This window comes from Centropristis striata, chromosome 17 (assembly GCF_030273125.1).
Source record: "Centropristis striata isolate RG_2023a ecotype Rhode Island chromosome 17, C.striata_1.0, whole genome shotgun sequence".
Lineage (NCBI taxonomy): Eukaryota > Metazoa > Chordata > Actinopteri > Perciformes > Serranidae > Centropristis > Centropristis striata.
Window position 1 is genome coordinate 17,883,267 of NC_081533.1, and position 15,487 is coordinate 17,898,753.

General features: G+C 37.4%; 1 protein-coding gene across 2 annotated transcripts; it reads right to left on the reverse strand.

Moving 5' to 3' along the window:
- Positions 1–277: 277 nt before the first annotated feature.
- On the reverse strand, positions 278–11,361 carry LOC131989866 (Y-box-binding protein 2-A-like). Of its 2 annotated transcripts, none has more exons than XM_059355213.1 (10): positions 11,176–11,361; positions 8,924–8,987; positions 8,807–8,840; positions 8,641–8,730; positions 7,223–7,468; positions 6,446–6,534; positions 4,951–5,152; positions 4,006–4,137; positions 3,477–3,543; positions 278–892 (listed from the first exon to the last, which is right to left on the reverse strand). In XM_059355213.1, exons 1-9 carry the CDS (start codon positions 11,252–11,254, stop codon positions 3,508–3,510), a joined length of 972 nt encoding a protein of 323 aa, XP_059211196.1. In that variant the 5' UTR covers positions 11,255–11,361; the 3' UTR covers positions 278–892; positions 3,477–3,507. The 2 variants fall into 2 exon arrangements, with proteins under 2 accessions (XP_059211196.1, XP_059211195.1); XM_059355212.1 differs by having other exon boundaries at positions 3,477–3,573.
- Between the last annotated feature and the right edge of the window lie 4,126 nt (positions 11,362–15,487).

Genomic DNA, 15,487 nt, shown 5'->3' on the forward strand with positions numbered 1-15,487 from the left:
AGGGAAAAAAATAAATTTTTTTTTTTTTTTAATTTTAGAATGTGTTACGGTAATGAATTTAGCTCTAAAACTGTCAGAAAATACCTTAAAATTCTTTAAATAGATTATAAATTCATGTCAAACAATGACTTTATATTGTTATTGTTTAGAATGTTATAAAGGGTCAAAGAAAATATGTATTCAATGCTCTTGGATTATTGCTCTGAGCTGCACCATGTTCATGAGAATCACCCAAATGCACCCCAGTCACCATCAGACAAGAAATACGACTGTATCCTGAGATTTGCAAACATGATTTATTAATTAGCATTTTAACTACTGACATTGCACATAATCCCCTCCAAAGAAAAGCACACACAAATAAGTAAAACGAAAACAAAATAAAGTTTCTTTTAGTCAATCTATCCTCGACCGAGGAGATGAAGGGAGTAGTATGTTTTAAGAACCGATTGAGGTGGTAACAGAACTAAACTGACTCCCATAATGCACCACCAACCTGACACCTGCTTGGTTTTCCCCTCTTCAACCAAATTTAAAAAAAGTTAAATAAAAATCAAGGCTGGTTCCTCTATAAGTTTATAGAGGAACCAGCCTTGTAGTTACTTGATGAGTCCCATCTAGGCAATTAAAGAAAATTGTTTTTATTAAGGGGGGGTTGGAATAACTGGGCTACCAAGCAGATTGTCCATTCTTTCCCATTTTCTTCTTAAAGATGTCCTTTGAATTTCCTAATATGCATCCACCACCCACCAGTATCCCCTTCTTCCCGACCTTATCCCCCTCTCCGAATGGAAGACAGCGAGACGCGGTGGGTTGGAGGATTGGGGGGGTGCAGGGAGGGGAGAGCAGTGCATGTGTTCTGAAATAGATCCAGTCCTCCAAACCCTAGGATCTACCAAAACAGACAGAAAAACACAAATAAAAACGCAAGAGAAACAAACACTGCAAAAAAGGTGCGTCTAAAAACAAGATAAAAACACTAAATCGGAGGAAAATTATCTTGCTGCATGGACAGATAATTTACCTTGAGAAGATTTCTTAAATTAAGATTCTTAAATCTAGAAATAAGCATGTTGAACGCTTAAAATAAGAAATTAACTCTTAACTCTTTGATGCACAACATGGGTCAAAAATGACCCGCATTCTTTACCCATTTTATTTCATGCTGGCTGTGTGTTTGAATATCTTTTTTTATTATTATTTCTACAACAGATTATATCCATTTTTCCTTTCATACTTTAAGAAAAATAGTTTGTATTATTACATCAAGTTTACACACATGGGTCAAAAATGACCTTGTCCATTAACCTATTGACGCCGGGAAAGCATTATCGCATTTCTACCATTAAAGCCGGGAGCGCTGTTGCGTTATTCTACCATTAAGGCCGGGACAGCGGATATGTCATTTTGTAGTATTTGTATTTTTTTCCACCTATTTTCGGTCTCTTGGCCAATGAAATGCATCAGAATCATGATCAGAATACATGCGGGAGTGTCGCAATGCAACATGGGACTTTTCCAGAACTTATAAATCATGGAGGAAGACGACTATAGCGGAGGAGCTCAGCAGTAAGTGACGGAAGAGATCTGATGAAAACAGCGCCGATCATTTAATTGCTGATCCGGACTTTGAACCCTCGGAACCAATCGACCGGCATTTATGGATGAGGAATATGTTTTTAGACGACATATTTTCACCGAAGAACAGACAGATGTGTGGCCATCTGGAGATAATAATAATTGATTGTGATGATGATATAAGAAATCATGGCTGTTTATGTCTTATATTACTTTATGCGTCGTTGAGTACCCTGAAAAGTGCAATATATAAAATGTATTATTATTATTATTATGATAATTATTTTTTTATTACAGTAGGCTATTGAGAACTATGTCTTGTTCTTCCAATGGTCATATCATGTTTGCATCTTGCTAATGGACATGTATTAGTATTATGCATAGGACTTTTTATTCAGTCAAATGTAACATTTGCTGAGTTTGTTGATTTTTACAAAAACTTTATTGAAGGTTTGGACAAATAAACTCAACTTCTCATGAAAGCCACGGGTATAAGCTCTCAAATACTTTTTGAATTTCATTTCTATCTGCTACAGAGGCTGAAAAATCTATTATTTAGTAGGTGTTGAATTTCCAGAAAAACTTCAGGTTTTAGGGGGTCATTTGAAAATCGAGCATTTGAGCTTTTACTCTAAATTGTTCCCCTTTAATAAACAAAAGACTCAATCCAAACATAAGCAGCGAAGTCCTTAAAAGACGGATCATAAATCTAACCATGCTTATTGAAGCCCCGTTTGGAGAAAAAGGCAGGAGCACCGACACAGAAGCTAAGCAATGTGCTGCTGTGGACAATAGCCTCTTAACAAAAATCAGTTAAAGTGTTTAAAACGATTTAAAATATTTTCACTGCATTACCTTGCAATCAGACAGCCCTGTTTAAGTTCATGTGGGGAGAGAAGTGAAGCCTTTATTGGTGCCCTCCTCAAAGTCACCAGACTCAATTGAAAAAAAAAAAAAAACAGTAATTTTACCTTGCAGAACACAGGAGCTGCTGGTCTACGGCTGCCTCCATCATTTACTTTGTGTAAATGCATGACTTTGGTTTTTTTTAACCCATTTAAGCCGGAAAGCATTACCGCATTTCTACCATTAAAACCAGGGGCGCTTTTTCGTTACTCTACCATTAAAGCCGGGAAAGCGGATACGTTGTTTTGTAGTTTTTTCCAACTATTTTCGGTCTCTTGGCCAATGAATTGCATCAGAATACATGTGGGAGTGTCGTAATGCATCGTGGGACTTTTCCAGAACTTTGAAATCATGGCGGAAGACGATTATAGTGGAGGGAGCTCAGATATAACAGCTATAAGCTCTCAAATACTTTTTGAATTTCATTTCCATCTGCTACAGAGGCTGAAAAATCTATTATTTAGTAGGAAGAGTTGACACTTCTGTTGAATTTACAGAAAAACTTCAAGTTTTAGGGGCTTATTTTAAAATCAACCAGAGGTTTTCCAGGCATTTTTCCAGGCGTTTTAAGCCTAAATGGGTTAAAGGGGTTGGTTTGGATTCACCAAAGTAACAAACTAAGTGATCAAGGCAGCTGTAGCTGCAGCTGACCAGTAAAATTACTGGTTTTGTCAAGGGAGTCTGGTTTGAAGAGAGCTTAGATAACTACTTCAAAAAAGCTGTCTGTTGATGGCAAGGTAAAGTGGTAAAACTGTATACATAGAGCATAAATTTAATCATCTAATGTAGGTTATACACCAACTATGAGTAATTACCTCATACTTACCCACTTAAAAAAAATATAAACTGCTTAATGCCATCATTCCACCTTAAATCCATACACAGGAACACTTGAAAACAATTTGTTTATGTGCGTCATCTTGTTCTGTTTAGAGTGTCACAAGAAGAGAAACCCTACACCTTCACGTCTCCCCCTGCTGACCTGCTCTTACCAAGGGTCACGAGACTGTCCTCTCACTAGCGTCACTCTCTGGGGACAGGGACTGTTGTGGCAGCTGCCTGCTGTGAGGAAGGAGACACCTCAGATATCTGTGTCAACACAACAAACACCACGGACCATACACAAGGTTCACACACTATTTGAGTGGTCAAATTCAAGCACTTTAAGGACTTTCAAGATCCATTTTCAAGCTTTTCCAGGACCTTAAAACAGTTGTAGGTTGCATGTTTTAGATGAGTACTTACATGCTAAAAGGGGTAATTTCACTGAAACAGCGATGGTTTTATACTTTTAACAACCAAAAGTACAGTTTGCTAATCTCAATATTGAATTTATTATTTTTTTCATTGAACATGTGATTATCTATAGTCAGATTGCACGAGAAATACAGTAAGAATTTCAAGCATTTTCAAGCACTTTATCCATAATCCAAGACATTAAAATTTAAGCATTTTCAAGGATTTCAAGCACCCGTACCAACCCTGCATACAGATAAAGGAATAGGCATTTTAGCACCTTACCTCTGGTGTTTTTGGCGTTTTAGGAGAGGTTTTGGCGGCAGACTTTGGTGTTTTTGATGCAGATTTAAGGTCATCTGGTTTTGAGGTGGGAGGGGGGGTACCAGGCTCTGATGCAGACTTCTCTGTATCGTTCTGCAAAATGTGCAAGTTAAAAAAAAAAAAAAAAAAAAAATGGTAAAGCATTACAGGAAAATGATCCCAAAACACTTTCCATCTAAAACAGAACTGATCCAGTGACCTTGCAAATGATGGTATGCACCTTAGACCAGGAGTTCAAAGTATTTGAGTCTCGACCCCCAATCTAACCTGCATGTTGTCTGAGACCCCCGCTAACTGAACACAATCTCACAGTTCAGATCATACAAACAAAGATGAATTTTGGACAAATAATGAAGCAGACCACTAAAACATCCGTCTTTGCATTTACATATTTTTTATATTTTATTCTTACTTTTAATCCAAGTCCTTTGCTATCAGTTTAAAGGTCCATTCTGACCTCCTGAGTGTTTAACAGTCAAGTAATAACTTGCTAGTTTGGGATTTGTCAGAAAAGACACAAAATTACCCAAAAAAGAATCAAAATGACCACAAAATGATCAAAAAAGACAAAATGACCAGAAAAGACAGACAATTACCATAACAAAAAAAAAGACACAAAATGACCAAAAAGACTAAAACACATGAACACTTTAACACAGTGGAGACAGAGCTGACTTCCAAAATGATTTGGCGACCCCCAGAAATAATCGACCCCAAGGTTGAGAATAGCTGCCGTAGACCATTAGATCATTCTTGTGCAGGAAAAAAAAAGTTGGAGATGAGCCTTTAAAATGCAATCAACCCCTTAAAAAAAAAAAAAGCTGAAACCTGCAGTCTTTGTATTTGAAATGGCCCCCAGGCTGTTACGTAATGCAGTTTACCACCGTTAACCATCATCACACTCACTTTTGAGGTAGAGGACTCGGAGTTCCTTTGCCTGCGCCGTCTCGTCTGGCGCCGTTGTTGTTTCTGGCCCTCAGCGTCCCCGTTGGTCTGGGGGCCCTCAGAGGCCTCCGTCTGCTTCACTTCGCCTTGATCCTTCATCTCTTCTGGAGCTTCCTGCTGCTCGCCTTCAGCCTGATCAGTAGGTGGGCGAGGACGGAAAGGTCTGTGGTAACAAATACTAAATCAGCTTTACAGTTCGGTAATTAAGCAGATTTTTTTTTTTTTACTTTTTTTTTCCTCCAGTACAAGCATATAAAAAAGGGTGAGGTCTGGTGTATTTACACATAAAATAAGGATGAGCCATAAGGAAAACAACAGGTACAGGGCATTGATCCCCGGGGTCCAGTTAGAAAAATAAAAAACATGTATACACATGTTACTGATCTACATGGTTATAACAGTCCCATTTTTCCAATAATTATCTCCACTGTCTTTATGCAAACGAATATCGAAAGTAATTTTCTCCATGACACCTATTGAGTTGATTATGTTGATAAAAAGGGAGATGGTGGGAGGGTTCCTTTGCATTTTGTAATTGTCTTTTTGCTGGCGGCCAGGAAAATCTTCAGAAGGTATGAGTCGCTCCTATTGAGATCCCTAGGAATATGTCTAAGATACATTGAGGTGAAAGAAAAGTCAAGTCTCAGATCCAGGATCTCTAAGACTAATCGGCTCACTTCTCTCCAGAAAGGTAGAACAACTGGGCATGACCAGAAAATGTGAGCACGGTCTGCTGAAACAGATCCACACTCCCTCCAGCAGGCGCGTTGAGCTGAGCTAATGAATTTGGATTTTTGGTTAGGGGTAATAAAAAAAAAAACGAATACGATTTTTCCAACAGAATAAAGGATCTGTAGATGTAGACTGGGTTTCCCATATTTGAAGCCACATATCCTCTGAGATTGTTGTCCTAGCGCTCCCTGATGGAGTTGGTTGAGCCTTCATTAAGGAAAAGACTCTGTATAATTTGCCTATAACACCTTTCCTGTTCTTTGAATTATAAGCATCATTCCTGAGGAATCATTGTCGGATCAGAGGATTTTATCTTTAAAAAAAATGGCGTATCTGTAAGTAATAAAGCAGATTTTTTAAATTAAACTTCATAAAAAAAGGAAATGGACATAGTTTTTGTGATGCCAGTGCCGTGGGTGCACATTGCATAATTTGCAAAATCATGGAGTATGACTTGAAACTAGTGATTGAGATCACAAACTCATTGGGAACATGTTTACTGAGGTAATAAATAAAGTGAGAAGTAGGGTCATTTTCTCATAGACTTCTATACAATCAGACTTTATTTACTACCAGTGGAGTCGCCCCCTGATGGCCATTAGATAGAATGCGGGTTCAAAAGGCACTTCCATCTTGGCTTCACTTTTCAGACCCAGAGGCTAAATCCACTTCTTTTAAAAGGGTCAAGGATGAAAACAAAATAAAGGAAATGTTGTCGTGTCACCTTCGGTACGGACGCCAAAATCTCCGCTGTTGCGGTCGCTGTTTTGGATCGCCTTCTGCCACTCCGTCTTTTTGCTCTCCAGCCTCACTCTGACAGATCAAGCAGACAAAAACTTTAAATAAGTCTGATCAGTTCTAAACAGATTTTAAAATTCAAAGCTTCAAACTTCATGAAGGTTTTCTAATAGTTAAATATTCCAAATTGCCACAAGTCAGAGCTTTTCTTAACAGTGTCACACTTTCTTGAACCCATTTAGGCCTAAAACGCCTGGAAAAAATGCCTGTAAAACCTCTGGGTGATTTTAAAATAAGCCCCTAAAACCTGAAATTTTTCTGGAAATTCAACAGAAGTGTCAACACTTCTACTAAATAATAGATTTTTCAGCCTCTGTAGCAGATAGAAATGAAATTCAAAAAGTATTTGAGAGATTATAGCTGTTATATCTGAGCTCCCTCCACTATAGTCGTCTTCCACCATGATTTCAGTTCTGGAAAAGTCCCATGATGCATTGGGACACTCCCACATATATTCTGATGCATTTCATTGGCCAAGAGACCGAAAATAGGTGGAAAAAACTTCAAATACTACAAAACGACGTATCCGCTTTCCCGGCTTTAATGGTAGAATAACGCAACATCGTCCCCCAGTTTTAATGGTAGAATGCGGTAATGCTTTCCCACCTTAAATGGGTTAACCTGCTTCACACTCATTTAACTGGGTTGTAGTCAAAAAGCTCTCCGAATTGCCGTTTCCCCTCGTCCCAACCCTTCCGCTTACATCTTGTGCATCCTGCCGCGGTCTGCGGGGCCGGCGGCGGCGCTGCTGCCTCATGCCGTCGTTCTCTCCGGACCCCTCCCCCTCCACGGCGGAGGACTGGCCATCGGCCTGTTTGCCCTCGTCACCAGGCCTCGGGCTGCGGGGGAAGAACCGTCGACGGAAGCGCCGTTTGTTGGGAGCGTAGCGGCTGCCTTTGACTGGAACTCCTCCCGGACCGGTTACATTGGCTGCTTCCGAGCCCTGCGGCTCATTGAAGAGGGCGACAACAGGAAATGTAAATGTCAAAGATCTGTGATGTGACATATATATACACGTTACATTGGCCGTTTATGGTATTTATGTTTATAATATTTATTTTAAAATAAAAAAAACTAGACAAATTTTCTGCTTACAGAAACACAAATTTGCCTTTTTCTTTGCATCTCCACATCATTTATCAAAAATTGTGACGTTAATAGTGCTGTTTAACACATTTTTTAAAGATTTGTTTTGAAGTAACAAATTAATAAATAAAACAAATGACCATTTGCCTTTTTTGTTTGCATCTCCATAAAATATATTGCGACTTTAATTTGTTTAGGAAATATGGTCACAATAAGCTAAATGCAATACAGGACATTCACGGATTAGAATTGTTAAATGGGTTTAAATTTAGCCTCGTAACAAAAAATAAGCTTTTTGAAATTAGCTACTTTTTCACATTTCGGTTTCCAGTCACACACATTTTGGAGAAGTCACATGACCACCAAACCAGGGTGTTGAGTATGTGTCGCTTAGGGATTTAATGAGTTAAGGTGAAGCAAAAAGCTAAATATGGGAGATTATAGAAGACAAGGGTGTCACCATGGGTTCTTATGGGTTAAACCAGTAGTTCTCAACCTTTTTGAGTCGCGACCCCCAATTTAACATGCATATTGTCCGCGAACCCCGCTCACTGAACAGAATCTCACACGCACAGTTCAGATCACCCAAAAAATAAACAAAATGAACAAAATAAACAAAATGAACAAAAAAAGCAAACAAAATGACCAAAAAAGACAAAATGACTAGAAAAGACAAAATGACCAGAAAAGACACAAAGTTACCCAAAAAAGGCACAAATTGACCACAAAATGATCAAAAAAGACACAAAATGAACAAAAAAAAGACACAAAATGATCGAAAAAAGACAAAATGATAAAAAAAAGACACAAAATGACCAAATAACACACAAAATGACAAAGACATTAAGTGACCAAAAAGAGTAAAACACATTAACCCATTAACACTTTAACACAGTGGAGACAGAGCTGACTTCCAAAATGATTTGGCGACCCCCAGAAATCATCTCGCGACCCCTATTGGGGTCCTGACCCCAAGGTTGAGAATAGCTGGGTTAAACTATTGTTGTGAGGCCATAATATAAAACAGATTCTCACCTTGGCTGCTTCAATCACGTCAAACTCTACGACCTCCCCGTCTCCAACACTGCGGAGGAATTTCCTAGGATTGTTCTTCTTGATAGCAGTCTGAGGAGACAGACTTATCACAGAAACGGTTCCCAGAAACCCACAAAAAACACTTTTAAAAAGCCCTTCACCTTACCTGATGAACAAATACATCTTCTTTGGTGTCATTCCTGCAGGAGGTAAAACCTGGTTAGATAAGTGACCCATGGGGCTTAAAATGTACAGAAAAAGCTTAAAGATGCACTAAAATTACCTGTTTATGAAGCCATATCCATTACGCACATTGAACCACTTCACTGTGCCTTGGACCAAGGTGGCTATAACAACAGGTAACACATGAATAAATATATATTTCCTTATACAGCCTTATACTGATTTCCCCAGTCCTAGACTAAAAACTGAAAGTCTTTAGTAAATCTAGGAGTTTAACTGGGGTCACAGCGCTCCGTCATCTCCATGGTTAGTTTAAGGTAGTAATCTGCTCTGTTTCATATCAGTCTTTTCCTAGTCTTGGGTTTGTCGCAGTGACAACACAACATGGTTTCATTCATAATGATTTTGGTTATTATCAAGAATGTTTCCATGACTGTAGATGTAAAAATGAACAAATATGACACAAATTCATGGAAATAGACACAAATTGACCAAAAATAGATGTTAAAATGATCAAAAAAGACAGAATTACCAAAAATAGATGTTAAAATTACCAAAAATGACAGTCATGGAAAAAAAAAGTATTAAACCAATCTGCTCTGTTTCATATCAGTCTTTTCCTAGTCTTGGATCATATCAAACGTGTTTGATATTATCTCAAGTCTCAGTGACGTAACACAATCACCAACCAATAGATGAGCGGGGGAAAGGTCCCCGGTTCAGACTGTTTTCTGACTGGTTCCAGACTGGTTCCAGACTGGCCAGTAAAACCACTTCCACAGGAAAAAGGAACATCACAATAATGCTAGTAAGCTCAGTCCTAAATACAAATATAGTCATGTCATATATTGAGATTTTGGGGGGCACGGTTTCTTAGTAAAGAGAACAGTAAGGAGACCAAGTTAAAATGTATAAATAAATATATAAATAAGTAATAAATAATTGATGATTAACTAAATGAAAGTTGATAGAGCTGATTAATATTATTCAATTAAACACATCATAATTAATTAGGACATAAATTTATATCATGAATTCATTTCTAAATGTTCCTTTCCTTTATTCTTCCTTATATCTATTTTTACTGTAAAATAGTCACTTTTCATGTGATAAAAACAGAAACCCCTTTTCAGCTTTGTGAGGGGCATTTTGTGGCGTCTTCTCTTCTTTTTGTTGTTGTTTTTTCCAACACAAACCACTGAGTCACACACTGGAGCAGCTGGAGCCAAAAGCTGCTTCTCCTCCAGTTAGTCAGTTTTTACTAAGAGCATGATGGGAAAAAATTGCATGGTAGGAAAAAACTGCTAAAAGAATCTAGTTGTAGTCTTCAGATTCACAGTCTGTCTAAAATCTCAGTCTGAGACTAAAAACTCTAAACACTTTAGATGTGAGCTGATAGTTTTCTTGGAGTCTTTTCAAAGTCTTCTGATGTAGCATAAGAGCATTTTATATTGTTATCTTGCTTGTATCAATGGCGGCCTTGCTTACAAGAAATGAGAGCTTTGTGCGTCAATCATTAACAGCAAGACTTTGAAACCAGGTCTGCACTAGGTCACGAGGGGGGGCTGCTAAACAACTACACTTCATGTTTTTAAACTAAAGATATTCTGGGGAGAACAAAAAAAAAAAAGAAAATTCACAAGTAATAACCCTCGCGAGGACAAGCAGCGTGCGGTTCCCTTTGAAAACCACCTAAACATTTAATTGTGACGTCAGCCTCTCAGTGAAATGATTTGCACCTGTGAGGGCGCGCGCACGTCCAGGACGGAGCGCGCGGCCGCTGATAAAAGAGGAAATTTAGGTCATACTGTTAACACACACTAAAAACACACATAACATGGCTTCGTTTTGTTTTCCTTTTTAGTGCAGAAAACAAAAAAACAACGCTAAAAATGAATTTAAAAAATATATAAGGAGAAATAGGAACAAGGCATGTTCCTGTAGTTTATTTTGAGGTTAAATATGAATTACAATATCAAACTTTTCTGCTGTTAAAATGTCTTAAGCGGATATGTGTTTTTTCAACACAGGGTTGACTAAAATGGTATAAAATAATTGCTTTCCACAAAACCCATGTGAAATACTAAGGGCACGTGTTGCTCCAAAAATCGCAAATGATTGATTGATTCAGTGGTAACCTTGCTGCTGTAGTCTGCGCAGACGATTTAAAAAATTAAATAAATAAAAAACACGAAAAGTTTATTTCAATGCAAACCTGCTGCAACTACATAACTGTTTACCCCACTTATATCCATAAAAAACACATGAATTAAAATAATTTGTTAGTTTTAAAAGTTCCTGAACAACTTAACAGTCAGGTTTGTCGGCTGGATAATGAGTGTGGACACCCACCTATGACTTTCCTCTCCGGCTGGGGGTTCTCCTCCACAGGTGCCGATGGTGGAGCGCTCTGCGCCTCGGCGTCGGTCATGCTCGCTGTTGGATTACTACACTTTCTCTCTGGAGTCCCCTCCCTCCTGCTCTTCCCTAAACTTTTCTTCGTCTTCTTCTTCTTCGAGCTTTCCCGGCTGTTACCGTCCTTGATGTCTCATTACTGCCTCCGTCTGGACACTCATGGAGCTCTCCACACTATTACTCAGGCCTCCCAACCCCCTGAAAAGTATGTTTTCTTTACAAGATACACTCAGAGCCGGCCCAAGCCTCCATGGGGCCCTAATCAGAATTAGATTTTTGGGGCCCTCTATTTCTGCCAATAATATTGATTGATTTGTCAGCCTGATGTGTCTTTACACATTTATGGGGGTGGCCCAGTTAATAACATGAATAATACCAATGCAATAATAATATAAATAAAACCAATGAATGAATGATGTCCATGGTGTCACATAATATGGTTTTTAATCTCAAAATGTAGCACATTCAACTAGTAGAGCGAGATAGGGTTGATTTACACAACGTTCCAAATGGTAAAACATTTTATTAAAAAGATATATATATTATACGTATATATTTTAGTAAAAGTGTCATCTGGGTTTTTTTTTTTGCTTCAAAAAACTGTAACAGCAATGTGCAGCAAACAATTTGTGCAAACAACAAATCTCAAACTATATTTAGTACACGGATGCAAAAACAACAAAGCTAATTTGTTATTAACGGCTACACAAATGTCTTTGATAAACAATCCATTACCAAGACAACATACCTTTATCTTATTCTTTTCTCTGCCCTTGAAGGATATGTCCTTTTTTGCTACAATATTTTGCCTCCAACTACCTGCGATTTGGATGCGCAGTGCGCAATAAAATAAAAAAATATATTGTTTTGAATTGCACTTCGGGGCCCCCTAGTGGCCACGGGGCCCTAAGCAGTCGCTTAGTTCGCTTATGCCTTGGGCCGGCTCTGGATACACTGCTTATGGTAAATGCACCTATTGCACACAGCACACCACAGACAATTGCATGCATGCTTTCTGGTACTGTGCACAAATTAGACAATTTTGGATACAAGTCACAGATCAGCTATCACATATATTAGACTGCCACATCCCACTATCACCTCAACTCTGCATCTTAGGAGACATGTCATCAATACAATTACATAATCACATAAGCACTACACTGTTTACAGTCCTAGCTGTCACCAAGAAAACAATCCTCCTAAACTGGGAAAAAAGAGGAAAAAAAATCACACTGGAAGAATTTGTTAATAGATCAAATCTCAATGGAAAAAATGTCAGCATCAATTAATCACAACATACCCCGATTCAAGAAAACCTGGTCTACATTTATTAAAAAACTCACCTCTACAAATGCCTGATCCCAATTCCAAAGAACTTTGCAACGCACCTTTTTTTCCTCCCTGAAATATCCACACATATATACAAGCACTTATAAATACAAAGTACACACACACTTATACACACACGCATATATAGCATCAAATAAATTTGAATTTTACGACAGTCTTTGAACGGCTCATAGGCTACAAAAGTTTCTGTTGGAGCTTAAAGTTGTTTTATTCTACATGTCTCATTTAAAATGTTGCCAAAAATAAACCGTTTGGAATAATTAGATACTGTTAAAAACATTAACATTAATGTTAACATTACTTCAGCGACACTGTGAGGCCATAATTGATTCTGCTGAGATAAACAGTCATGTTACAAATATTCGCTGAAAATCAGACAGAACTGCAGGTTGTTTACACAGAGCTGAGAGGAGAGGACAGGAGAGGTTGTAAAAATGCAAATAGTTCAATATGTACAGCATGTGGAGACTCCATTTTTTTTTTTTTTTACTTTATTGTCAGAATTCTGAGAATAAACTCAGAATTCTGACTTTAAAGTAAAAAAATCTGAGAATAAAGTCAATTCTGGCTTTAAAGTCAAAATTCTGAGAATAAATTCAAAATTCTGAGAATAAAGTCAGAACTCAAATATATATATTTCATGTGTGGCCCTCATCCTCTTCTCTAGGAGTAGAAGTACCAAGTAGCTAAAAAAAAGGGGGAAATGTGCCAGAACCTGTTGAATCGGTTCAGACAAGTGCTGTTTTTGTCCAGTAGAGGGCAGGAAAGACTTGCTTCAACATGATGTATTTTGTGTTGTGATGGTGAGGGTGTTTATGATGATTTTGGTGGATATCGTCCATTATAAGAGAGAAGAAGAAGAAAAAATACACCTGTTGTTTCGAAAGTAATCAGCTTACTGTAACAATAATACTGTGTTACACTGCAGAATAATAAGTAGGGAGAATATTGACCAGGAACTATTTCCCTTGCCTCAGTTCAGCATTTAAAGGCTGCTGTACTGCCCTACAAAGTCTAACTGCAGTAGCTACATTTTTGGTCAAAATTGAGTTATTCCTAAAAAATAAACTCCTTGATGTCTGTTTTATCTTGTGACAAAGTTTGAGATTTCAATTTTGCTTTATTTCAGAGAAATAATTATATAAGAACCACAAAATCCAACTCAAAACCAAGCAGTAATTGCACTTAACATGGTTTGCTTTGAATACTAATTCAAACATAAAAATAATAGAAATTATAAGTTTATTTGAAAGGGAAATTATTATCTAGATAGTGATTAAGTTAAAAAAAGTTAGATAAAATTATATTAAGTCAAAATTATAACATTTCTTTATAATATTAAGTCTAAAATACACACATCTTTGAATAGACTTGTTAAACACTTTTAAATACACTTCTAACAAAAACAATTTGAAAATGTTTATTCACTGAAAACAAAATATAAAAGCTGAAAGAAGACAACATTGTGGTTACTTCACTCTGTTTTTGCATTACTATTAGAACCTTTTACAGCAATGCAGTAACTATGTTTTTGGGGTCAAAGGTCAAATAAATCTTCATGATTTTTTGGCATAAATATGACATCATCAATACATGTAGAAATAAGTGTTATATAACCAATTTGGCTGGCCAGTAAAAAAAAAACGTTAAAAAAAATATACAGAAAAAAGCAGTTTTTCACAGTTTTACCCTTTGCGTAGTTACTGCAGTTAGACTTTGTAGGGCAGAATGAAGCTCTGAGGACTACAGGAAAGTTTAATTTGACATCGGATTAATAAAACAATAACTGAATGTTCATTATGGGGTTAAGATAACTATGTCTTTACCCACAGCTCCCTGCACATAGGTCACAGGACTCTAGTTTCACAGCACTAAATTTAACCCAGCGGCTCCAAGAACTGCCAAGTTCAACGAAACCATTCTCTGTGCACAGAGGCAATCAGTCTCTGGATAGAAAAAAGACTCTAATTAGAAGTGTAATTATTATTAGCAGAGGGAATTACAGCCAGCGGAGGAGCACACTTGCAGGATAGCAGCAGTGACACTGTGGACTAATAGTTTTAAAGGATCCAGGGTAAATTAGAAGAATGAAACCATTATTTAGTGAATAAAAAGTCTTATATACACCCTGATGTATACCTTGTACTGTCAGTAAACTGCATATGGACATATTTCACTTTTATAGGCAAATAGACACTGGAATCTGTGTGTATCAGACACATAGTCACTCTTTTTAGTGGGAAACAAACTAATATAAATCACTTGTTATTATTCCATTATATAAACCTGTAAAATACGTGGCTAGATCATCACAAAAATCGGTCGTGGCATCTACAGTACATGCATGCAAAGTAAATATTTCCAGAAGAGCTTAGCGGTCCATGTGGTCCATGCTGCACTAGAATAAAAAGCTACGCATGCGCAGAACATGCCAAATTGCCGAGGCTTGTTTCATGAGCATTCCGATGAAAGCAGCATCAAGCCTCTTTAAGTTAGCCAAGAGTAGACAGGAACAGTTGCAACTGCACCTTCAATGTAAGAGTGTGTAAAAAAAACCCATGTCCTTTTATTATGACAGTATCTTTGACTCTGTAGTTATTGCCACGGCAATTAAACTGAATTTAATGAGATATTCTCCATTTACCAATGAATCATTGTTCCAATCCACTTCTTATTTTTGAACACAAATGCTGAAAGGGGTTTACCAAATAAAAACAACAATAGCTCCTGAACTACTGACTCAATGGGAAGGCACAATCATAAGAAGCATTCTCACAATATAATGAGATATAATAAAAAAATAGTGGCGTGTGTCATCCTCTTCAAATCACAATTCTTCAATAATACATGATCCTTGTTAAGAATGTTTGTGTTAAGTTATGTGTTAAGTCATAGC

Excerpts from the sequence above, each read along its gene's own strand:
- LOC131989866 (XM_059355212.1), bottom strand. The coding sequence starts at position 11,254 with ATGACCGACGCCGAGGCGCAGAGCGCTCCACCATCGGCACCTGTGGAG. Across the intron at positions 8,988-11,175 it reads GCCGGAGAGGAAAGTCATAG|CCACCTTGGTCCAAGGCACA; the intron begins GTGGGTGTCCAC and ends CTGTTGTTATAG. Across the intron at positions 8,731-8,806 it reads AAGATGTATTTGTTCATCAG|ACTGCTATCAAGAAGAACAA; the intron begins GTAAGGTGAAGG and ends CTGTCTCCTCAG.